Source organism: Neomonachus schauinslandi, chromosome 5 (assembly GCF_002201575.2).
Source record: "Neomonachus schauinslandi chromosome 5, ASM220157v2, whole genome shotgun sequence".
NCBI lineage: Eukaryota > Metazoa > Chordata > Mammalia > Carnivora > Phocidae > Neomonachus > Neomonachus schauinslandi.
Genome location: NC_058407.1, coordinates 9,947,186 through 9,972,506, shown reverse-complemented (window position 1 = coordinate 9,972,506; position 25,321 = coordinate 9,947,186). Strand labels below are relative to the sequence as shown.

Genomic DNA, 25,321 nt, shown 5'->3' with positions numbered 1-25,321 from the left:
TTTTTTTTTCAGGTGTATCCCTGAAAAACTGAAGGCCATTTTGAACCCTGACTCTTACTAAATCCTGTGTTCCAAACCCTAAATCTTGGCTGTGTTACCATCTCAATGGCTGCTCTTTCTTGATTGCTGCCTGGGACGAGTGGCCAAGGCCAGCATTATGCGAATGTTAGCTAATCCCTCATTTTATCAAGCTTTTCAGACTTTATTTTTTTAAGATTATTTATTTATTTGACAGAGAGAGGGCACAAGTAGGTAGAGTGAGAAGGAGAAGCAGGCTCCTCACTGAGCAACGAGCCTGATGTGGGACTTGATCCCAGGACCCTGGAGTCATGACCTGAGCCAAAGGCAGACGCTCAACTGACTGAGCAACCCAGGCGTCCCGCTTTTCAGACTTTTGAGACAGGGAAAGACACCTAAAACTTGTGCTGATGGTATTGCAGATTGGGACTTTCCACAACTGATGATACTCTGGAAAAATCATCCATAGGAAACTACCCTAACAGACCCTAGATCTCAGCTTCACAGTTCACAAATGTGGCGAGGTACTTTGGACTTGTGTTTTAGCTGGTTGCCTCTTTTTGGCCCTGTAATTGCTCTCTCCGCAGAGGCGGTGAATGGAGAATTCTCCCTAAGGTCAACGTTTAATTAATTGCCTCGCTTTGGCTGCTATAGTATTCCAAGCATCGATCCTTCTTTTTAAAATTGTCTGGAGGTTGCCAGCACGTCCGACCTCGATCTTCCAGGGACTGCCGGGAGTCATTGAGAGGAGGGAGGCGCCTTGTGCAGTTTACTATCTCGGTGGGCGGTGGCCCGAGGCGCGGGACCGATCGGGTGACTAGATTGGGCCTTGCCCCTGTCCATCATCGGAAGGCTCTCCGCGGTGACTGTTTTGCAGTAAGATTTGGAAACTGAACACCGCCTATGGAAAAGAGGGAGGTGAGGGTAAACGTTGTGCGTATTTCCCCATTCATTGGATGGCTGCTGTGTCAGTCATACTCTGCCCAGTCTCGTTGGCTGGAAGGCTCCAGGCAGGTAGCGTGGACGCGGTGCTGCCCCCTCCTGAGCTGCGAACTAGGCGCGTGACGTCTCTGACATTTGTTGTTGGGGTTTGGGCCTCATTAATTATTCATCAGGTACTTGAAAGGGCTGCGGTGGTTGGTAGCTGAGAGGCCTGGTCGATTGTTTCTTAGCTAGAGATACGTGTCACCCTCTACGCGGCTGGAGAAGTTTCGCATAAATTATCCGATGAGGGGCGGGGCGGGGCCACGCATACATTAGGCAAATACGCCGAGGAGGGAGGGGAGGCCGGCTACGAATTAGCCTAAGTTATTAAAGATGGCGGCGGAGCGGAGTCGCTCCCCGATGGACTCGCCGGTCCCGGCCTCTATGTTCGCCCCCGAACCCAGCTCCCCGGGGGCGGCCAGGGCCGCGGCGGTTGCCGCCCGGCTCCACGGCGGCTTCGACTCGGACTGCAGCGAAGACGGAGAGGCGCTCAACGGCGAGCCGGAGCTGGACCTCACCAGCAAGGTAGGCCCGGGCGCCGGCGGCGGCGCTGAGGGGACCGGGCGGGCGCTGAGGGGACCGGGCGGCGGGCCGAGCCGTCTCCGGGGCGACGGCGACGGCGCCGGTGGGGGCGGGAGGGGCCGCGCGGAGCCCGCCCACCTCCCGGTGCGGGAAGCGTCTGGGGCTCCCGGGCGACGGGCGGCCCCCGAGGGCCGCGCACCGCCGTCCTCTCCCGGCGGCGCCTACCCGGCCTCCCACCGTCCGGCTCCCGCCGAGATCACAGCCCCTCGGCTCCGCCACGTGGAACAGGGGCGCCCGACGCCCGGAGCGCCCCGCGCGGTCGCCGTCCCCGAGCAATGCCGACTCCCCCGAGACTGAGGGGGTGGTCCTCTCCCTGCACTGGCCACGCCGCGGAGAGTCGGAGGTGGCCGAGGCAGGGGGAGCGGAGGCGCGGGAGGATCAGGCAGCCCCGCGGGGAGCAGGAAGGCCGCCGGGGCTCTTCCTGGTCTCGGAATAGGAGACGGAAAGTAGTTGCTCAGTCGCGGAGACGGTTGTCTGAGGAATTCAAAACTGAAAGATGGGCAGGACCCATAATCTCGCCATACTGGGAGTGGAACCTCATCTTGTATGAATGAAATAATGAAGGACCTTTTAAATCGGGGCTTCTGAGCTTGTGAGAAGGTAGGCAGGAATTAAGGGCTCAGCTTCTGCTTGGCATTGTGAGGATGAAAAAGTAAGTATAGGATGTGACTGGTGTTTTGAAGGTGCTTAAAACATCGCTAAAGGAAAGAACCGCCGACTTGGGAGTCAGACTGGGCTGGGTTCCCTTTCCTGCCCTGCCACTTAAAAAGGCTCTGTGACCTTGGGAAAGTTTCTTAACCTCTCGGTTTTCCAGCTCCATCTTTTTTAAAGTACAGATGTGTTGTAAAAATGAGAAATGTATATGACATTTAAGAAAACAAAAACAAAAAACAACAGGCCCAAGATGGGGTCATTTGCCCCCTGGACTACAGACCAGTACTTAGTTGCAGCTTCACCCTCTCCCAGGAGTGAAATATCCTGGTCAGCACTAGCAAGGTAATCTGCCTGATAAAACCCCCTGCCTTTCCTAAAGGGAAGGTAACCGTGCCTGAAATGACCCTTTCTTTTCTTTCCCTAATAACCTTGTCTCACCCCCTTTCTGCCTTAAAATCTTTGGTTTTGGTACAGCTACTTGGAACTGCTTTCTCCTTGCTCAGTAGGGTGCTGCCTGATTCATGAATTTAGAATAAAGCCAGTTAGATTTTGAAATGTACTGGATTGAATTTTGTTTTCTGTCCGACACCTAGTGCAGTGCCTGATACGTACTACTGAGTAAATGTTTAAAGTGAACCAAATAACTGGTAATTCCCTGTGCAGATTCAATAGCAGCCGAGGAAGGGAGAACACCAACGCCACCTCCTACCTGTTGTTGGATAGTTACAATAAAAAGACGTTTATAGAGCATTGAAAACATTTGCGAGTTTTCAAGGTCTGTGGTGGCAAAACTGCATGAAACTTGACCCAAACTGGAGAGAAGTTCCCTTGCAACCTAGGCAGCCAAATTTCAACTCTTCTCTCTCCCTCTAGTCGCAGTTGCCTACTAAGAAACCAGCTATCTGCCTTATTACAATTTTCCTGTCTGATGTCTCTACTGCCACAATGAGAATGGCCAAGCTCAGAGGGGGGGATGATCAGAGGAAGTGTGTGAGGTGATGTGACATGATGCAAAAGACCCAGATAGCACCCAGGTTACAAGTATAAGCCCTAATGAGTCAACTCAGGAAATTGTAAGAAATGCACTTGATTCAAAAGCAGATGAGTTGGATGTCAATTCATGGTCAAGGTGCTGAAGAATCCTGAAAACACAGTGGGAAATTGCAAGGCAAAGTTGCAAAGAGAGTAGTACCTTCATTTCCTGACCAACTTATTTAGCGTTCTGGGATAGGGAAGTGTTACTTCATCACAGAGCTGGGGAAGTCCTCCTCACTGTTTTAAAGTTGAGAAGCTATATGTATATAAATTTTGATGATACTGAAAAGAAAAACTGAGAATGTGGAGGGGGAGAAGTGATGTGTTGAATAGATTGATTCCTGAGGAGAAGCCTAGAAGCTATAAGTTTATACACTTGCTACAATTAGCTGTGGAGACGGAAAGTTCTGAGAGCTCTCAAAGGGAGAAACAATTAGAGGACTGTAGCGGCTAGTTTCATCCAAGAAGGTTTTTCTAGGAATGATTGGGTGAAGGAAACTAATTACCACTTACTGAGGTGTGGACTAGATGCTTTGCATGTTATTTTACTTGGTCTGTACAGTGTGTTTAGGATGCAGGTAGTATAATCTCTATTTGTAGATTGAAAAACTGAGACTCAGAGAGGTTAAGTTCTTTGTCCAAGGTCACACACTAGTAGTCAGAAGATGGAATTGGCCTCCCCAAATAAATAGTTCATATTTTAATGTTATTGGCAGAAATTTGCAAAATGATGGTGCTAATACCCATCTTAGTGGTAATGGTGTTTTGTTGATGAAGATGAGTCTTGCAGCAGTTTTAACTGTTGATTCCTAAATAATCAAGTTAGCCAAGGCAAGGTGGAACAGAATTCTTTTGTTACTGTAAGAACCATTGGCCTTGGGGGAGGGCATGGCAGTGTATGAGATCTCTGTCCTGTGAACTGCAAGCCGCAAGGTGGAAGACTTTGACATGTAGGTAATAAAGCACTGCTCATCAGTTTCTGTCCACAGTCCAGATTCTCAGTTATTGTGGGTCCTGCCCCTCCTGTTAAGCAGCAGGAAGCCGGCTCCTCTCACCCTCTTTTCTGTGGGTTGTGGTTCAGACATACTCATTTTAGTATATCATGTAACTTAACTCATAGAAGGCTTAGGCTCAAAGTCTATTTCAGGAGAGGCAGAGAGGGCATGAGGGGGCTGCGTAGCTATTTTAGATCAGGGTGCTGTGGGGGTTCAGTCAGGGTCTTTGGTCAGGCTATTGATCTGCTTTGGCTGTGGTGCTCTTTAGTAAGTGTGGTCTTAAGGCTGTTGGTTTCTCTTCTAGCTGGTTCTAGTGAGCCCTACATCAGAGCAGTATGACAGCCTACTTCGGCAGATGTGGGAGAGGATGGACGAGGGATGCGGAGAGACCATATATGTCATTGGGCAGGGATCAGGTGAGCATAGTTTTCCTTTCGCTTTATTTTTAAAAAATTATTTAGAGCACATTTTCCCTCTTTTATTGACTTCCTGTTCGTGTGTCTCAGTTGCAGTGATTCTTTAGTATCTGCAGAACTGTTTGGGAGGACATTAAAGTACAAAATGATAATGCTAATTCCCACGTTAGTGGTCATAATATGCTTGACTTCAAAGATTCACTTTCCAGGCGGTTTTACAGATGTTTCTTTTCTACCTCCAGTACTCTCAATTTGTATAAAGGGAAAGCACAAAGCAAGGAAATTTCTTATCTCAGGTAATAGAGCAAATCACAGTTAGGTATACAAAGAAGCCTCCCTTGCGAAGCTCTAGGTCTTCCCTCTCCAGGCCTGGTTTACAGATTCCATTGCTACTTATTGCCTGCTTCACAGAGAACCTTTGTGATTCTTCTTGACGTCTGCAAGAAAGGGACACCCAGAATTCCTCTCTTCAGCAAGGCTACCTTGCCTCAGACCACAGTGACCATTCAGTGTGGATAGTTGTGATAACAGAAGTCCTCTTTTCGTCTCTATGAGATCCTGTCAGATATGTAGCCTTGTTACCATTCTGGAAGGGGCCGATTAATGTTCTCCAGCCTACTTATTCCATTGTAATGGGGTCCACTGTTTTAGAGGAAGGCAGTCCCCATTGCAGATTGTATCTTGGGCTTTTGTTTTTTTGGGTTTGGGGGTTTTTTTTGGTTGTTCCTAGTTTATAACCTCGATACAAGGCCTACTTACCCTTACTTCATTACGGCATTATCTTTGCTGAAATGGCAGCTGGGCTTGTTAACAATTAAGAATTTAGTACCACAACTTGTCTCTGTCATCTTTGCAGGATGCAGGAAGCCTTGGTGGGCCTTGATGCATCAGTAAAGGAACAGTTCTTTGCTGAATGTAGGCTTTGTGAAGGCAGGTAATAATTCCTTTTAGTCTAAGATGGAGAAAAATCTCAAAATCATTCTTTAACTATTTGACAGATATCTATTAAGTATCTTCCAAGGGCTTGATACTGTTGCAAAGTATTTTTGGATACTTATAATCTGGTCTCTGTCCCAGAAAGATGGCATATACATAGATAACTTCAGTAGAAAATAATATTTGGAAATGCTGCAAGATTGGCACATGGAAGAAGGGTTTGATCTCCAAATACTGCTGTGCCTTCCTTTGAAATGTCTCTCCTATCTATCCCTTTCATTCCATCCTTGCTGCCACCTTCCTGTTTGGGTCTTATCACTTCAAAGAAAGCATGGTCAGAGAGATAGGCAAACTGAGAGGTTGCCTGTCAAAAAAGGGAGGAAATTGGTCAGCATTGTCAAGTGCTAGAGACAGCAAGGAGAGTCAGGTTCAGAAAAAGCCATTCTGTTTGGTGGCTAGGGCATTGTTGGTAGCCTTTTGAAAGCTTTTGTTCAGGTGCACATCTGGCCCGCTGGTAATAGGATGAACCACTCCAAGGCCACTTCATGCTTGTAGAATTGAAGAAACCACATCTAGATCAATTTTGACAAGTGTTGGGACTGTTCTTTGATGATCTAAATTCTTAAGACCCCACCCTTTCCCACTTATTCTTTAATGTGGACTCTTAGTGAATTTTACCATGCCTTGGCAACTCACAACTAATTAACCGTCCAATGGCAAAGCATAAGAAAATGTCAGATATTCATTATCACATCTCCTGTACACCCAGGCGTTATCTTTGCATCTACCAATTGGATGCTATTACATTCACAGTGACTCCTTCCTGCTGGAATTCTTTAGAGGGAGAAAGAGATCATAACTAGTTAAACAAGTTGAACATCAGAGGACTAAACCAGGTGCAAGGCCCCCAGGGATCAGCTTCATTACTGAATTCCTGTGCTTGGTGCTTCACCTCTGTTTGTCTCTTCCTTCATCTGTAAAATGGGGATAATGACATACTTACCCACCCTACCTCAGAGAGATTTTGTATGGGTAAGTTAGGTGTTAAAAAATTCTAAGCAGAGTAATGTGCTCTTTAAGTATACCTTCCTAATTTTAAAAAGAGGCAGTGTGGCCTGATAGTTCAGGGTCTGGAGCCTGGTAGGTGTGCATTTGCCTGTTGGCTCTTTTCCTTGTCTGAAAATGGGGTTAATAATAGAATCTATCCCATGGTGTCATGGTGAAGATTAATACTTGACATACAGTAAGCATTATATAAATGTTACTTAGTATTAGTAATTGCAGTAATAATTTTTTTTAAGATTTTTTTTTTTTTTTTTGACAGAGAGAGACAGCAAGAGAGGGAACACAAGCAGGGGGGGTGGGAGAGCGAGAAGCAGGCTTCCCGCTAAGCAGGAGCCCGATGCAGGGCTCGATCCCAGGACCCTGGGATCATGACCTGAGCCGAAGGCAGATGCTTAACGACTGAGACACCCAGGCGCCCTGCAGTAATAATTTTTTAAAGATTCCAGGTTATAGTTGATTTACCATGAGATTTCTTTCAAGAACCACTTTGTTCATTTTTCATATTAAGTCATGGCTTACAAGAGCCAGCTACTGTATTAAAAGTTCAGGGAACATAGGAGGAGTGTTAGGTCTTTGTGGGGGAGTCAGGAAGGGCTTCAAAAGAGGAGGTGCCCCTTGAATTGATACTAAAGGGTGAATAGTTTTCCAGGTAAATAGAGGCAGTAGTGAGTGAGCAGAGAAAGCCACATGCACAAAGGCACAGAGATATTGGTGATTGTGGAATATTTGGTGGACCAAAAGTGATTCTGTTAAAAATTTATCTTAGAGTGTGTGCTTGCATGGGAGTGGGTTGGGGGAGAGGCAGAGGGAGAGGGAGAGAGAATCTCAAGCAGACTCCCTGTGCTGAGTGCAGAGCCCAATGCAGGGTTCGATCTCACGACCCTGAGATCATGACCTGAGCCGAAATCAGGAGTTGGACACTTAAACGACTGAGCCACCCAAGTGCCCCCAAAAGTGATTCTGTAAAGTGGGAGTATAGAATGTGAGGTTTGGAGTGTCAGGAGAGTAGGCTGGACAGGTCGCAGGGCCCAGATCTTGATGGTTTTTGAATACCATATCAAAGAGTTAAGACTTTTATCCTGAAAGCATGTTGAGCAGGAGAGTACGTACAGAAAAGGTAAGTCAGATGGCAGGACAGAAATCTGATTAGGTTTGGACGTGGCTGAATATGTGGCCTTGGGTAATTGGACCTCTGCAGCTTTTCTCCTTGACCTTTGTCTCCACTCCTACAGAGTGAGGAATGCAGTGCATGCTGGAGAAGGGTAATGTGACTGGGAGCATTTTCTGGGAGCTCTAGATAGACAAGGTAACACTCATGATTGCCCCCTGGCACGGAACAGGACCTGAAAGCATTTTGTTGTACCAGAAACTGGGAAGTTGGATAGAATGTGGGGATCTGGAAAGAATGGCAAGATTAGCAGACTTCCTCTTAGGAACACTTTTTTTTTTTTTTTTTAAGATTTTATTTATTTATTTGGCAGAGACACAGCGAGAGCAGGAACACAAGCAGGGGGAGTGGGAGAGGGGGAAGCAGGCTTCCCACGGAGCAGGGAGCCCAATGTGCGGCTTGATCCCAGGACCCTGGGACCATGACCTGAGGCGAAGGCAGACGCTTAACAACTGAGCCACCCAGGCGCCCCTTAGGAACACTTTCAACAAGCCCTTCTCTAATCTAGAAGAATTCCAGAGCTCAGTTGGCCATGTATTCCTCAGCCCAGCTGCTCCCACTTTGTTCATTTGTTTTGCATTTTGCAAACATTAGAGGACTTGATGGAGGAAAAGCACCCTCATGGGGCATCCAGGGAATGTTTGAGATATACCCTATCCTCAAGATGCCTATGTATAGTGGGGGAATACATGCATCCAAAACACTGTTCCACAAGGGGTAGTATGTGGTGCACTGATGGGCTTTCTAGGATAGGAAATACATAAGCAAAGGTATAGAGCTGAAGAAGTGCAGGGAACATGGGGGATGGCAACTGGGCCACTTGCATTGGGACAAAACTGAGGAGGGGCTGTGGGATAAATGGGGGAGGCCTTTAAGGAATTGGAACTGGATGCTGCTGGGTTGGGGGAGCCATTCCAAGGCTTTGAGTTAGAAGTGAAAACGTCAGAGCTGTGCCTGGATTAGGAGCTTAAGCTTGTGTGTATGTAGGATGGGCTGCAGGGAATAGAGCCCGGGTATGCTAAGACCAGCTAGGGGTCTTGCAGTGATTCAGGTAGAACAGGGCCTGAGTCAGGCTGGTTTCACTGGATTGGCAACAAGAGAGCAGGGACAAGAACAGAAGGGCGAGGTCTAAAGCTAGAATCAGCAGGACTAGAGGGATGAGTGTTGAGCTTGGGTGACTGGGAGGGGAGGGTGGTGGTGTCATCAGAAGTAAGGAAGGCAAGGGAGGAACTAGTTGGGCACAAAGAGGAACCCTTGCCAGAGGAAAAGGCTCTAGGTTTGGAATCAGAAGACCCAAGCTCACACAGCCCCTTGGCTCTTTACCAACTCTGAGACCTCTTCTGGGTTCTTTTTATCCCACTGCTAAATGGGAACAGTAATGCTTACTCCTTAGGATTGCAGGGAGGTCTAAAATGCTTTGTTAGTGGTGTTAGTTTTTGTGCTGTTGTTTAAAAGGGGGGTGGAGTGGTTGAGGTTAGATGCCATGCTTCTAAGAGTTATCAAACAGGCAATTGGAAATTCAGTCTGGAGCTCTGCAAAGAGGACAGTGCTAGAAATGAATGTTTCTGTAATTTACAAAACTACAGTTTGAACCATAGAATGAGATGGCCAAGGGAAATGTTTAGAGGCTAGAGAAAAGGGCCACTGACTGATTACTGGAAAAGACTGGCATATAGGGGACAGGAGCAGGAAGAGCCAGCAGAGGAAACAGAGAAGAAGGAACCAGAGGGTAGAGAAATGAATCAGGAGAGTTCAGGCAATAGGCAAGCAGAGTGGGAGGGGGAGGTACTTTAAGAAGCAAAGGTAGGATAGCCAGCAGTGTCGAATGCTGTAGGGGTCAAGAAAAGGGCATTAGATGAGTGGTTAAAGTCCATTAATGCCTTGAAAATTAGTTTCTTCTGCAGTCATCAGAAATATAGTCAGCAGGTGCAATCACTTTTTTGAGATGCTTGGTGGTGAAAGGAGGAACAGGGGAGATGGTAGCTTAGTAAGTAAGCAGGGGCAAAGGAAGAGGGGGTGGGTTTCCTTTTTGTGGTTTAAGAATGAGCTCGTTTGTAAGGGGAAGCATGGAAGGAGGGAAGAGAAGGTGAGAAAAGGTACTGCAAGGTCTTTGGGAGGGAGTAAAAGAGAAGAAAGGTTGGGCGCATGCTGGGGGATCAGCTTAGGGAAGGAGCGGAGATGTTCTGTGAGACCCAGAGGCTGGAGGAAAAGCTGAGGGAACTGTTGTGGGCATTGAATGACATCATGTGGAAGGCACCTTGCAGGGATTGCCTTACATTAGGCACTCAAGTGATTGGTTGACTGGTCCGTTGTCTTTCCTTGGGACACCCTTCCTCATCCTGAGCTCAGACTCATTTTTTTCAGCCACTTGCTGGATATTTCACCTGAGCTACCTCAGTTAAAAAAATCTATCCCTGAAATCATTCTGAAATTCTCTCCCCATTTTCCTTTGACTCCTGTCCTCATTATCTCTTGCCTGGATTATTAGAATTATTTCCTAACTGGGCTCCCCCTTTCTGGTCTCTCGCTTGCCAGTGCACACTTTATATTGCTGCTCAAGATATCTTTCTAACCTACAGTGATCTGATCATGTTATTCCCCTGCCTAAACCCCCAAGGCTTCCCACCGCCTGGTACATAATTGTGTTTTGCTGCTCTCTGACGTCTCTGCTTAACAGCTCCCACCTCTTGTGTGGTCTCTCACCACTTGACATCCTGCTCCCCAACATACCGAGCTGCTTACTGGTCCCTGAATGTGCCATGATCTGCCATGCTCCATGCTTTGTCCCTCTGCCTAGGATGTTTTTACTCCTTTCTCTGTAGGTCCATTTTCCACACTTGGAGACCCAGCTTGGAGTCAATACCCTGCAAAGCTGTCCTCAGCTTCCCCAGGCAATGCCAGTTGCTCACGCTTTACATTCTTTTTGTACAGTAATATAGTAAAGCACTCAAGCTGTATTACAATTAATTAATTTTCTGTCTCTCCCGCTGGGCTGTGAGCTCACCAAGGGCACCTGTATTCCCAGTACCCAGCATGCGGCTTGGCATAAAACCTCAGAGAGTCTTAGTGATTACTGTTGAATGAATTAATGAATACCCTGCTTAAAGGGGAAGCCCGTGGCACTGATTTATTAACTCCGTGTGTGCTCAAGTTTTTGAAAAGTGTCAGGTAGAGAGAGCTGTGTTCTTCTCCAGTGCCTAGGGTGGGGCCTTTGGTAGGGGTGGTTGACCGGCTGGCTTGTTGGCAGGCTGATGTCTGGGCTCTTGTCACCAGATGGGACTGAGTATGGGCTGAGTGAAGCTGATATGGAGGCCTCCTACGCTACAGTGAAGAGCATGGCGGAACAGATAGAGGCTGATGTCATCCTCCTGCGGGAACGTCAAGAAGCTGGGGGCCGTGTGCGTGATTACCTGGTCCGGAAACGAGTAGGAGACAATGACTTCCTGGAGGTCAGGTGAGGAGGCCTCAGAACAGTTCAGGGGTTCTCTGCAGCATGACCTTGTGGTCTAGGGCTTCGCAGAGAATGGTGATTGAGCCTTTGGCACCTGGCATGTCAGCTTCACTCCTTCCCCTTCTGAGGCATGGAAAGAGTGTCCAGAGATATGATAGCTCCATTTTCTATTTCTGTACTTCCCTATCCCTAAATATTTCCATTTGGTAAGAGTGGGAGGCTAGCCATACATTTGTGGCCATTGTGTGGGCTGTGTTTTCTTACCTATCAGCCTGTGAGGCTAAAAACCAGGGTCTTGGAGGAGAGCATTTTGTGCCTCTCTCGGTTTTCGGGCTCCTATCTGGCAGCTTTGAGGAGGCTTATGGAAGTTAAGAGAGAAAGCCATCATGACAGGAGCCTAGTTCCTCCTGAATAATTCTTTCTATTCTTGGGTGTACCTCCAGGGTCATTCCCAATGTGCTCAGCCATGAATGGGAGGAGCGATGAGCTGGAGAGGCTCAGGGGCAAGTCTGTCCTTACAGTTCCAGTTACTCGGGTTCACTTTGCTTCCCTGCTGTCTCTCACAAGGATGTTTGGGTTCACGTACACGCAGGGTAGCAGTAGTAGGCAACGTGGATGCTGGCAAAAGCACGCTCCTGGGGGTCCTGACACATGGGGAGCTGGACAATGGCCGAGGCTTTGCCCGTCAGAAGCTCTTCCGCCACAAACACGAGATTGAATCTGGTCGCACCAGCAGCGTGGGCAACGACATTCTGGGCTTTGACAGTGAAGGCAATGTGGTGAACAAGCCGGACAGCCATGGTGGCAGCCTGGAATGGACAAAGATTTGTGAGAAATCCACTAAGGTGATTACCTTCATTGACTTGGCTGGCCATGAAAAATACCTGAAGACCACTGTCTTTGGCATGACAGGTCATTTGCCTGACTTCTGCATGCTCATGGTAAGTGTGAGGCAGTCCTCAGGAGTCCTTCAGCTGGGCTGTTTGGGGGTGGGGGTTGCTTATGTGCAAGTGTTAGAAATTGTTCTGTGGCAGAGGCCTGTTGGTTTGGGGCTCTGAGGGTTTAGGAGGGTAAGGATGACACATTTTAGAGGGATACCTACTCCTCTGAGCGCTATGGCCTTCTCGAGGGCTGTACCTTGATCTCTCTCCCTGGTACTATTTGTGGACCTCTTTTATTTTCCAGAGAGGCACAGAGGAGGGTTTCTCCTGGGGCTTACTTACTACCTCCAGAAATGTTTCTCCTGGGGTTAGGCTACTCTGCAGAGGTGGCACCAGGTGGCACCCCCGGAGAAGGGGAGGCCTGGGAAGAAATGGTGGAGAGCACAGATAGCAATCAAGAGGGGCCTGGGAGGTGGCCTCTCTCAAAGCCTGGGAGGAGTGTCAGCCAGTCCAAGGTACTTGTGGAGCGGCTGCTGTGTGCCTGGCACCATGCTGGACCTGAAGATATAGCAGTTGAGTCTAGTGAGAGGAGACTTTTCAGCAGCTAATCCTGTAGATCACCTGAGAAGGGAAGGGAGCAGAGGCTTCTGTGTTGGATCATGTTGCAAAGCTTCCATTTGGGTCCCACTGATCTTCTCCGGACAGAGAATGGGAGTCTGTGGGATCCACAGCCTTGCACACAGCTTCACAGCTTTCACAGAGAGCACAAGTGAGCAAGTTTTCCTTTGGCAAGTCCTTCTCTGAGCCCTTCCCCATTTCCCAGTTCCTCCAGCTGCCTGTATTAATAAGTGTAGTAAACACAGGCATCTGTTGAGAGCGTAATTGATCAAGTTGCCCCACAAACACAGGTTCTCAGGCAAATTCTCCCCAAACTGGAGAGTAAAGAGGCAGAGCATATGTGTGAACACTCTTGTCGGCTCTCTGCCCAAGGTTCTTGGGATCTCAGCATGATTTCATTTCCCATATCCTTGAACATTTCCAGGGGCCATCACCAACTCAACTGGGCTAAGAAAAGCTGTTCTACAAGAAGGGATTTCAGAGGAGGAGCCATAGGGTGTATCGGGGGAGTTGTTGGGTTTATATTAAGAAAGGTATATAAACCAGTCGAAAATGAGCATTTTTTTCAACTAAGCTATAGTGAACAAGGCCAATTAAAGGAAATACCTTCACCCTAGATGAAATGTCATATATTATCTGAGTTTTAGGTTATAAATATTATTATTTTAATATTTTATTAAATATTCAAATTTTTCTATAGAAAACACTGAAATCATTATTGCCCCATGACAATTTCCAGGAAAAAAACCTTTAAAATATATAGACAACAGAGTGCTAGAGCATTCTCTTATCCCAGTTGGGAAGAACAAAAGCAAGTCTGGGATGGATAGGAAAGGTGGTTGGAAGAAATGGGAAGAATCCGAAGGCAGAAAGAGGAGGTACCTTGGTGTGGGCAGAAGGGAATATGCAGGGGACATCAGTGTTGGGGGGATGGCAGCTCACCTGTGACCTGGGATCAAATGAGAACATCGTTTGAAAACCTTCTGGAATGTATTAAACACTATATAAATGTGTCGTGGCAACTTTAATTTTGTTTTTGTAAGTAATGCATTCATGTGGTACAAAAACAAAAAGATAACCAAAGGGCTTATAGTGAAAAGTCTTCTTCCTCCTCTGTCCAGTTTCCTCTCAGGGGCAACCAGTATTTCCAGTTTCTTAGTTATTCTGAGAGAGATTTTGTAATCATACCAGCAAATGGGGATATATTCTCTCCCTCCAGTTTCAAAACAGTCAGAAAAGTTGAAAGAATAATACAATGAATCCCATAGACCCACCACTCAGATTCAACAATCATTAACGTTTGCTCTGTTCATCTTTATATGTCGTGGATGAGTATGTGTATTTTTTGTTGTTGTCTTGGCTGAATCATTTGAAAGTAGATTATAGGCATTGTGACTCTTGACACCCAAATCCTTCAGCACACAGCTCCTAAAAGTGAGAACGGTCTCCTGCTATTACAGCAGCTGGGAAGATGAACAAGAGTTCCCTAATATCTGGGCTGTGTTTATGTGATCTCAGATGTTCCCCAGATGTCTTCCAGCTCTTACAGCTGCTTTTTTCAAACAATGATCCATTCTACACCCTTTTAATGGTAGCATGCAGTATACACCTTGCTTTTTTTCCTCTCTTAAAAACATACATTAGGGATTATCCCATGTCAGTAGATAAGAGTTTCCTCTTTCTTGTCTATAGAGCATTTGGTACATTTTGTATGGCACACTTGGACACGTGCCTTCATTTAGCCAACCTTTATGGTGATACTTAAAACCTTTATTGTTACGGGAAGGAATAGTAACAGTAATAAGAGCTGCCATTCCTTGAACACCTAATTCATGCTAGTTGTGTGATCTCTGACATATTTTATGACACTTAAACCTCAAGAGACCCTCTAAAGGGGATGTTACTATCTCTCCATTTTACAGACGGGGAAACTGGGGACCAGTGATGTTAGACTGAATATACCTTGACGACACTAGACAGTTGTTTCCCCGGACTGTCTGGGTTTGTCTTTTTTTATTGTTTCCAAGTCTCTTCAGATTTTGACAGCCCACATCATTAAATCAGAGGTTAAAGCCATCTGTGCCCAGCCCAGCTTTCATCTACAGCTCTTTTGTTTCTGGTCTAAGACTTCTGCCCCACGTGTCCTGTTCTGATGGGGGCCTCAGAGGAGAGCTCTCTCTTAACCCAGCCTTCTTTGAGCCCCTGTGCCCACCCAGCAACAACTTCTGTCTCCCTGTCCTGACCTTTCTTTCTGTGTTGGGGCAGGTGGGCAGCAATGCTGGCATCGTGGGGATGACTAAGGAACATCTGGGCTTGGCATTGGCACTCAATGTGCCTGTCTTTGTGGTGGTCACCAAGATTGACATGTGTCCTGCCAACATCCTGCAAGGTAAGTGAAGCCTGTGTCTAGTAGCAGGGGCTGTCACCCACTGTGGCTCCTTAGTGGTGCTGCCACGGCTTCAGCCCAGAATCTTCTGCTTTTTTGTCTTGTGCTCAGACCTTGGTCTGAATTTCCATCAAGCCTGAATCTTCTGCTTCCTCCTTTATTTAGCTCTTGGTCTAAGCACACCCTAGAATTATTCCTTACTCTTTGTTCCTTCTGGTTCCAAATATAGGATCCTTGAGATTCCTAATCTGGTACCTCTTTTCAGATGGCCCCGGGGCCAGGGGGTTGGGTTTTACCATCTGAATAGGATACACATGGAGGCATTTGGGCAGAGGGTCTGATTGCCTTCTACCACCAAAGGTTTCAGAATAGCCTCGTATTTCTCCCTCATTGCTGCAGATGGTAGAAGAGAAGTGAAGAGGTGTTCTTGTGGAATGCCTCATAAGGGCTTCTGCAGAGGTGTAAATGTCATAGAGATCCTTTGTCAGATGAATTTTTATCCAGGAAGCAAAGCATTCTGAGAACATTGCCTTTCCCATGAGACCCCACCCCCCGCAAGTCACTTACTTAAAGGATGTGGGTCTTTTAGAGACTCTGGAGAAATTCAACAGGTTTCAGACTCGTAACCTTACCAGACAGGTCTTATATGTCTTCCTTCTACTCTAGCAAGCACATACCCACCCCAAGTTTTGATCCTCCTTTTGCTTCTCCAGGCATGGCATTTAACACTGGTCCATCTGTCTCCTGCTTCTCTCAGTAAGGAGTGGACCAGTCTTCCCCTGGAAGCCTGGCCAGAGAGAAAGCTGTGTCCCCCTAATTGTGTTCCATTTCAACCTTTAAGAAACCCTGAAGCTGTTACAGCGCTTGCTGAAGTCCCCAGGCTGCCGGAAGATCCCTGTGTTGGTACAGAGCAAGGATGATGTGATCGTTACGGCCTCCAACTTCAGCTCTGAGAGGTAATGGGGTAGGGAGCACTCACTGCTGGGCTGGCACAGAGATTGGATGGAATAGAAGATTCTGGTCTCAGTACAAGCTCTCCCAGGCCGGCAGTGTTGCCTGGGAGCGATATCAGGCAATCCAGATTCTGAGGTGCTGGCCTTGCTGAGGTTGGAATCCCAGCTGAGGCTTCAGTGTCTTTACCTGTGAAATGGGAATAATATTCCCTACCCATGGTGGCCTCGTAAGTGTTAGAAATGATGTATGTAAAGCACTTGGCACTATGTCTAGATGCTGGGTGATACAGACACAGCCCTTTTTTTTTTTAGATTTTTTAAAGATTTTTAAAATTTATTTATTAGAGAGAGAGAGAGTGAGAGAACGCTCAAGAGGGGGTAGGGTTAGAGGGAGAAGCAGACTCCCCGCCGAGCAGGGAGCCCGATGTGGGACTCGATCCCGGGACTCCAGGATCATGACCTGAGCCGAAGGCAGTCACTTAACCAACTGAGCCACCCAGGCGCCCGACACAGCCCTTTTTATAACTGTTACTTAGTAAGTTTTTATACTGTTGTCTCTCAAAAACTCTCTAATCACAGATTAGCATTTGGCTTTTATTCATTAGTGTTTCCTTTGATTCCATAAATATTTGTTGGATGTTCTGTACCAGGCTCCTCATCTAGGCATTGACGATTCAGAGTTGACTCAGGTATAATCCTTGTCCTCAAGGTGGTCACCTCCTTGGTCAGAGATACTCTCTTGATAATAGTGAACTTTGTTAAGTTTGCCCCTTTTCCCAGAGTCTTGGGGCTGCTTAGGAGCCATCTGCCTCCTGGCTTGGTCAGTATACAGAGCAGGCTGGCGTTTTGGCCTGTGGCTGTCCCCCAGTGCTGCCTTCATTACCATCAGGCGGCCAGCAGAGGGGGTACATTTCAGCCGGCCCCTTTTCCATTCATTCCTCGTGCCTGTTCTGTGCAGGTGCTACTCTGGGAGCAATGGGGAATATATAATTCCTGATCTGAAGAGTATGATTAACCCTGGATAGGAGACATAGAGGCTGTTGTGATGACTGACGGAAAATCAGGTGTAATCACGTGTAACAGAGATGCAAAAAGTGCTCCCTAGATCTGGGAGGAGTCAGGAGTGCCCATGTGAGAAGGGTTTCCTGGAAAAATCTGCGTTGGAGATGGGCCCTGAAGGAGGAGAGGATTTGTTAGTTGGGTGAGAGGGTAGGAGTCCAGACAGCAGGATCAGAATGAAGAAATACATGGGGAGGAAAAAAAGTAATAGCTTTTGGGAGAAGAGAAGGTTCTGTGGTCTGGCTGGCAGACAGGAATTTGAGAGAAATAAACCTGCAGAGATGTTGGGAAGAGGGAATTCTGTCTGTCTTCTCTGCAGTGGAAAGGCAGGCAAGAATTTTAGGCAAGAATGTGTGTGCTTTAGGAAGAAGAGGCAGTCATACGAGCCCAAAATACGGCAATGGTAGAGGGACAGAGACAAGGGGACAGATTTCAGAGATAAAACTGAATGAAAGAAGAAGGCCTTGGAGCAGGTGTGGCCAGCACTTAGAAAGCTGGGGCAGGGGGTAGGCAGTTGGAAGGCTGGAGCAGGCTGGTGAGGGGGCAGTGGGGCCCTTAGCAGCAGCACATGTTCCAGAAGCTCTCCTGTTCCTACTCTGTCACCCGGGAGCTGGCTACCTGAGCTCCTTTGTCTTTCTTCACTCTCCACTTAGGATGTGCCCGATATTCCAGATCTCCAACGTTACAGGTGAGAACCTAGATCTGCTGAAGATGTTCCTCAACCTCCTCTCCCCCCGCACCAGCTACCGGGAGGAAGAGCCTGCTGAGTTTCAGATTGACGACACCTACTCTGTCCCAGTGAGTGGCTTCTGGTGGACTGAACAGGATGGGAGGCTGGGTGGGCCCTTCCTACAGGGGCATCAGGGCAGGTATATGGTAGGGAGGACATAAGTGGGATCGACTTACTGGACCCTGGCCTTCTTTGCAGGGTGTGGGGACAGTGGTGTCGGGGACAACACTGAGAGGCCTGATCAAGCTGAATGACACACTGCTGCTTGGCCCAGATCCCCTGGGTAACTTCCTGTCTATTGCTGTCAAATCAATCCACCGCAAGCGCATGCCTGTCAAGGAGGTGCGGGGGGGCCAGACAGCCTCCTTTGCACTGAAGAAGGTGAGTGCCGAGAATACGAAGAACTCCCCTCGGGTTTGTTAATGCTGGGCTCTGGGCCATCTCCAGTCGTCCTGGCTGCTCTGTAAGGCAGGGATTACTGACCTCATTTTTATAGGTCAGAAAACTCAGGCTCAGAGAGCCCAAGTGACTTGCCCAGGAACACACAGTAAGTTCTAGAGCCAGGACTTGAGCCCAGGCTTGCCTGCCTGCTTCCTAAGCTCTTTTCCTCCTTCTAGTGCCTGAGGTGGGTCCCCCAAGCTCAGTGGTAAGGTCAGAAAGATACCTCCCTCCTGTGCAGTTGGTCCCTCTATATAGGGTCCTTGGGGTCCATGCCAGATCCTTCTCCCAGTCAGCCTTCTGTCCCTCAGGGATTGGGATAAGTGCTAGCTCTAGGGTCACCTACCTCCCTGCCAACCAAATTAACCAGCAGAGTGGGACTTTCCTTATTCCCTCCATCAGTCCCATCGTGCTCGCCCTGTCCCTTCCACTTGAAGGCTTGCCTACCTCTGCCCTCTCACCACCATCCTTCAAGGCCTAGCTGAAAATGCCAATTCCTACTAAAGGCTTTCCTGACCCTCAGTGCCAGTGTTTAGGCTTCCCACATAGCCCTCAAGTTGGCCCTGTATTGTCCACCCGAGAAGGCCTGTGGTCTAGTACAGTAAGAGGGCAAGGCTGAGTTGGGGTAGTTTCCATTCCCAGAAAGGACTCCTGGTCCTCTGGGACCGGGGGAAAGAACCCCTGGGCATTATTGCCTCTGAGGTCTGGGATTCCCTCTTTCTTTCAGATCAAGCGCTCGTCCATCCGCAAGGGCATGGTGATGGTTTCCCCACGCTTGAATCCCCAAGCATCCTGGGAGTTTGAGGCCGAGATCCTTGTCCTCCACCACCCCACCACGATTAGCCCACGCTACCAGGCCATGGGTAGGTGTCTAAGGGCACTGCCAGCCTAGGAGGCCCTCTGCTGTAGCTACCCCAACAAAGTGCTCCAGCTACCCAAACCCCAAGGTTTCAGCTGCAGCCAAGAGTCAGGTCTCCATGCTATGTAGTGATACCCCCTCTATTCTGCCCATAAGCCCCAGTGTTTATTCACTTCTGCAAACATTAACTGAGTGCCGGCTCTGTGCTGGGCTCTGGAGACCCAGACTTGCCCTCAAGAACCTCATACTCACTCCTTCAGCAAACGTCTTTTGAATACTGCTCTGTGCCGCCTGGTGTTGCCAAGGTGCTGGGGACACAATGCTGGGCAGGGGCTCTGCCGTCAAGAAGCCAACAGTCTAGAGAAGGCACACATGCAGACAGAGTGCCCTGTATTTAGGAACCAGGACCGTGGGTGCAGGGACAGGTGGGGTCTGAGTGTGTGTGACAGGATCAGACCTGAGAGTGGACCTTCAGCTCACTTTGCCACACACGGCCCCCTGAGGCCTTTAGCTGACCACAGCTTCAGCATATTCCATGTTCTCACTCCTGCCTCTCCTGCCTGGAGGCCACTGGGCTGCTCAGTCTTGTGGTGACCCCCTGGCTCTCTTGGCAGTGCACTGTGGGAGCATCAGGCAGACGGCTACCATTCTGAGCATGGACAAGGACTGCCTGCGCACGGGGGACAAGGCCACTGTGCACTTCCGCTTCATCAAGACCCCTGAGTACCTGCACATAGACCAGCGGCTGGTGTTTCGAGAAGGCCGCACCAAGGCCGTGGGCACCATCACCAAGGTATGGCCAGGCAGCCCCCCTTTCCCAGCCCCAGGAAGCATGGGGGCCACTCCAGTTTCAGCCTGTGAGCACAGTAGCAGAAGCCCTGCAGAATCCCCCTGACTGCCAGGGACAGAGGCTCTAGTTCCCGCCCTGGGAGAGCTGGAACAGTGCTGAAGTGCGGCCTCAGTGCCATTTTCTCTCTTCCCCCTGAGAGGTCTCCCTGGGCTTTGGTGGTGACCATGGAGGAGAGTAGGTGGGGTTGAGGCCTAGCTGTCGTACATAGGAAACAGTGGTAGGAGAGTGTTTGGGCCTTGGTTGGCCTCCGCGATGCCAGGCGCAGGCTCCAGCGACCTGGCTGGGGTGGCACCCTTAACAGCAGTGGGTCAGGTTAGAGTGAATGTTGGACAGCTAGGGGTCCTAGGCTTGAGTTCCCTTGGGGCTTGAGCCGTCTGTGTGTCCTGGAGCCCACTTCATGCCCTCTGCAGACTTCACCCATGGCCTTGGGTAGGGGCACTTGATGAGTGATTTGACTCTTGCTCCAAGCAGCCTGTGTGAGATCTTGGGGCCACCCTTAGGCTGGCCTTGCCTCCAGAACGGCCTTCCTCAGGCCCATCCATGCAGACCTGATCATGTCCTTGAAGGCTACTTGCCTCTGGGACTGGCTGAGAGTGGCAGAAGCTACCAGCACATGCTGTAGTGCCCTTGGGGGTATGGCAGTCCTCCCGTCTGCTTTGAGATTGAACTTGGGCCACAGGGGAAGGCTCTAAATCAGTCCCTCCTGGGTGGTAGCTCTTAAGATCCCCGATAGCCAGACTCTCAGTTTCCAGATGCTGAACACTCACTTGGTCTCTTTGGGAGGCCTGAAGTTAAAACTTGCCCCGGACTGTTATAGGGGCAGTAGGAGAGATGCAGTTGATGCTCTGATGAGTTTCAGCCAGCTTAGCAAGAAGGAGAGCCTCAAGTTCGAGACAAGGTTCTGGGCAGGCCAGACTCCAGCCTAGGAGCTAGGCCAGGTGGGGGATAACCAAGTTGCACAGGCTGTCTATGGGAAGAGCAGCCGGGGCAGGGACTAGGATGGAGCCGGGCTAGGCTGAGGCAGGTGAGACATCAGCTAGGGTAGGGGCAGCCTTGAGACAATGGGGATGACAACGTCTCTCCAGCCCGCTGCCCCTGTCGTGGCCCCCTTGCCGTCCACCTCACTCAGGACCAGCCAGGCCAGGGAGTCCCTGGGGGTGGGGGCACAGGGCCTGGGCAGCTGAGCCGACGTCCCTGCCTGCAGCTCCAGCCTCATCCCCAACTCCTTGGCTCCTGCAGCTCCTCCAGACCACCAACAACTCCCCGATGAATTCAAAGCCCCAGCAAATTAAAATGCAGTCAACAAAAAAGGGTCCCCTGACCAAACGAGAAGAAGGAGGCCCCTCTGGAGGGCCAGCAGTAGGGGCGCCCCCCACTGGAGATGAAGCTTGCTCTCCAGGGGCTGTGCAGCCAGCTTTGTCCAGCAGTCTCCAGCCACAGGTGAGTGTGCTGCTCAGGCTGGTCTGGTCCCCTGACCACCTCAGGGTGGGAGTGGGAGGGTAACTGTTACTCTAGTTGGTGGAGGTGACAGGAGAGCTTTAGGAGCCTGTGTCTAGCTCCCATGTCTGTAGTTCATAGGAGGTGTCTCCCCCAATCCTTGGCACATAAGTGCTAAGTGTTGTGCTGTTTGTCTCTTAGGGCAGTGTATCCCAGTCTTTGAGCTATGGCCTGCTTAAAGCTGATTTAGTTGGTCCTGATTAGCATTTGGTATTAATGAAGCAATAGAAAAATGTCAGGGTTTCCATCTCCCAAGTAAGAGCGCGTGCGGTCTGTGGGAGTGGGATGTGTGTGTGGCAGTCCAGAAGGTTGTTGGAAAGGCGCTGCTTTAGTGGGTCCTCCTGGGTGGGCATTGGTGGCCTTGGACCCCGTATCAGTGTGGTTCTCACTCAGCATCTCCCTTTAGCTCTTTCCCCTGGTTCTGTCCTGGCACCCCCTCATGTTGCTCCTTCTAGGGTCTTCTCCATCTGACCCCTCTTGGGAGAAGGAAACTTCTTTCTGGACCTGTCCTTTCTGTTCTCTCTCCCACATTGAGCCTTTCTCTTTCTACCTATCCGCGGGGGCAGGTGTTGGTTCCTGCTCTCCTTGTGCTTCTCGGAACGGCTCTGTCTCACACCATCTCACGTGTGCCCCACTTGCTAGGATGGGTGCTGGCTCCATCTGACAGAGGGGGAGTGCCATGCTCCAGGTAGTAGATGACTGCTCAGGCTAGGCTGGGACCGTCCTGCCTGCTCGCTTTTCTCCTACCCCTTTTCCTGCCACCTTGCCCCTCTGCTGTCCTACCCTGCTCCCAGTGGGCCACTACTTCTCAAGCTCCTTCTTTCTCCCTTTCAGCCCAAGCCCAGCAGCGGGGGCCGACGACGGGGGGGCCAGCGTCACAAAGTGAAGTCCCAGGGGGCCTGCGTGACTCCTGCCAGCGGCTGCTGAATCTCCCTGGCCCACCCCCACCACCCAAGGGATCCTTGTACTCTGGCCATTGTTCTACCACGTGGGCCAGAGCAGCTCTGACCACCACCCGCCCTCCCCCAGGCCACAGCGGAGCCTCATCATTCCCCACCCTCCGCCCCCATTTTCCAGGGGGGTTGTAATTTATAAGCTGAGGAAGGTGGCCAGATTTCTGGAGGACTGACCATCATCCACCTTCTTCCCTGCCTTCTTCCTTACTCACATTTTTTGTACATCTGGGCCCTTAGTTTTTATTCTTTTTATTTTCTCTCTCTTTAGTGTGTGTGTGTGTATGTGTGGGCGCGCGCGTGCGCGCGCGCGCGCGCGCGTGTGTGGGGGTGGTGCAGAAGTGTAGCTGGTCAGGGCCCTGGCAGTCTTTCTCCTTTTTTCCTCTGTGGCTGGCCACCAGCCTCCAGGAGCTGGCTGCCTGCCCATCTGTCCATCCGTCTGTGTGTCTGACAACCTTTAGGGGCTTTCAGGAGCTGAAGAGCACCCTCCTCCCCTGTGCTCAGCCTCCTCCCCTGTGCTCACTCCTCTGCACCCGGAGCCCTCCACAGAGCCGGACTCGGGGCTTAGGGGCTTCGTAAGTGCTGCTGCCAGAGCAGGGAGCCTTCCTTCTGCGACTGGGGGGCTTTTAGCAGAATGGAGAGTGGTAGCCTCCTTTTCTCTCTCTCCTCCTTCTCCCCCCCCCGCTTAAGCCCCCAAACAGGTAATGCCAAAATCTCTTAAGCTGTAGCCTGTAGATGTGTGGAGGGGAGTGGCACTTGGGTTGTAGGAACCTCCCTGCCCCTAACTCTGACCCTTGCCACTGACCCAAAGACAAATGGTGGTTTTCCTTTCCCCTTGGAGACAATCCTGTGTTTGCCTGGCCAGGCCAGGGCAACTCCCATTGTGCTGATTTTGAGCTGGGGGCTCTGGCCCTTGAACTTTCTATGAATCTTATTGGGCCTTGGGGCACTAATGACCTGGACTGGGATTGGCTTGCTCTGGGTCCCGCTCACCAGCACTTCCTGTTGGTGGGGGTGTGAGGTGTTCCTCTGAGCCAGGCCAGGACTGGAACCCCTTCTTCCCCACTACAGCCCCACCATGTTGCCCCAGCATGGCTGCTACAGGAGCACAACAGGGAAGGGCCTGAGCCCCAGTTTTGGAAGCCCCATTTGGGGTGTGGGGAGGGCAGGTAAGGGTAGTGAAAAAGATTCTTCTAGGCCCAGCACAGAGCATTAATCCCTCTGGAAGATTCACTGCCTGGGGTGGGGGTGGGGTCAGGGTCACTCAGGCCAGCGACGGCAGTGTGGGGCCCACACCAGCCTGGCCCGAGCTGTGGCCAGAAGCCCTGGGTTTAGGGTGGACTGGTGGGTGGAGATGTGTTCTTTCTAGCCAGGGCAGACACCCAGCTGGCTGGGTCCTTCCTCAGCCTTGCCTCCCTCCCATCCCCAACCGTCCTCCATTCTTCCTGCTTCTGGACTGCTGGGCCCCTCACCTCCCCTCCTTCCAGCTATTTCCAGTTACCACTGACCCATGGCCATGGACTGACCAGACCAGCACAAAAAATAAAAGTTTGTTCCAAGTTGACAGTGTCCTGTTCCCTGCCCCGGCCCCCCAGGTGGAGGTGCCGCCACGGGGAGCGCTGGCTGTGCCTGCCCCCGAGCCCCCAGCTGCAGCGCAGGGCAGGGGCGGGAGGAGCCCAGCTTCTCTCGGACACGCGTGGCTTCAAAATGCAGGCTCCTCTGGCAGATGTGACACGGGACAAGTTGCCAGTCTTCCCTGAACCTATTCCTCATCTAGAGCGAGAGGTAAACAAATGCCTGTGTCGTGGTGGTTGTGAGGCTTCAGCGAGAGAGCGTGTGGTGAGGCTCTGATGTGCCAGCCTGTGGGAGGCGCCGCGGACTGGTCCCCCTGCTGCTGCCCGCCGCGCCGGCTCCCAGGTCCTCGGGGCAGTGGGCAGGCGTGCAGGGAGAAAGGGGGCGTTGACATGTGTCTGTGCTGGATGTCTCCCTCACTTAGGCGCTTTCATTTTGAAGCTGTCATCTAGGAGAGAGGTGGCGGTCCCTTTTTCTAGTTAAGGCAACTGAAGCTCGGAGGAACAGCGCCACCATTGGGCACGTTCCTGCCCGCACCAGCCCTCAGCCCCAGCCGTCAGTAGGCGGCCGCTCTGCCCAGTGGCCTTAGGCCCCTGCCTGTCCTTTGTGTGCTAGTTCCTTTTTGGTTTTTGACTCTGGTCCTGCTTATAGGGGCTGTTGCCCACTGGTACCTTCGCAAGAGGAAGGCTGCAGCATTGAGCACCCCTCTGCTCTCTGTCCCCATGGCAGGTGCTGTGGAGCCCGTGTTTCCACAGGACTTCACTAGGGTGGGACCTTGTTTGAACTCTTTTGCCACTAAGAGCATAACCACTTTCTTTACGTTTGGAAGCTGTGGTCTCCACTCTGGCCTCTGCCCTCAGATGCACAGGAGGTTGGTTTGGATCTCAGTGGTCACCAGACCCACGCCTGCTAGCAGGGGCTGACTGAATACAGTGTTTTACTGTCATTAACAGGGACTCCACAGGTCCTCTACGGGTCTCAGCCCTACCGACTCTCACTTTGGAACAAAACACCAGCCCTTTTATAGCTGATAAAGAATAAAGTTGTTAATCATCTCGAACGACCGATCCTGACCTTTCTGTATGCACAGCTAGCATTTGTGGCGTCTAGTTCGGTTAGGACCCTTGTTCTGGCTTATTGGCCTCCCTGGCCCAGAATAAGGGAATGGGACTATGCCATGGTGCAGGGGGAAACACAGGTTTGGGGGCATGGGGCATGGAG

The 25,321-nt window shown here is 50.2% G+C and overlaps 1 protein-coding gene across 1 annotated transcript; it reads left to right on the top strand.

Moving 5' to 3' along the window:
- The first annotated feature begins 1,309 nt into the window (after positions 1-1,309).
- Positions 1,310-25,200, top strand: GTPBP1 (GTP binding protein 1). The gene is made up of 12 exons (XM_021687673.2): positions 1,310-1,527; positions 4,573-4,684; positions 11,127-11,307; positions 11,897-12,245; positions 15,069-15,192; positions 16,031-16,145; positions 17,855-17,999; positions 18,130-18,312; positions 19,097-19,232; positions 19,843-20,021; positions 21,318-21,518; positions 22,410-25,200. Exons 1-12 carry the CDS (start codon positions 1,336-1,338, stop codon positions 22,500-22,502), a joined length of 2,010 nt encoding a protein of 669 aa, XP_021543348.1. The 5' UTR covers positions 1,310-1,335; the 3' UTR covers positions 22,503-25,200.
- Positions 25,201-25,321: the final 121 nt, after the last annotated feature.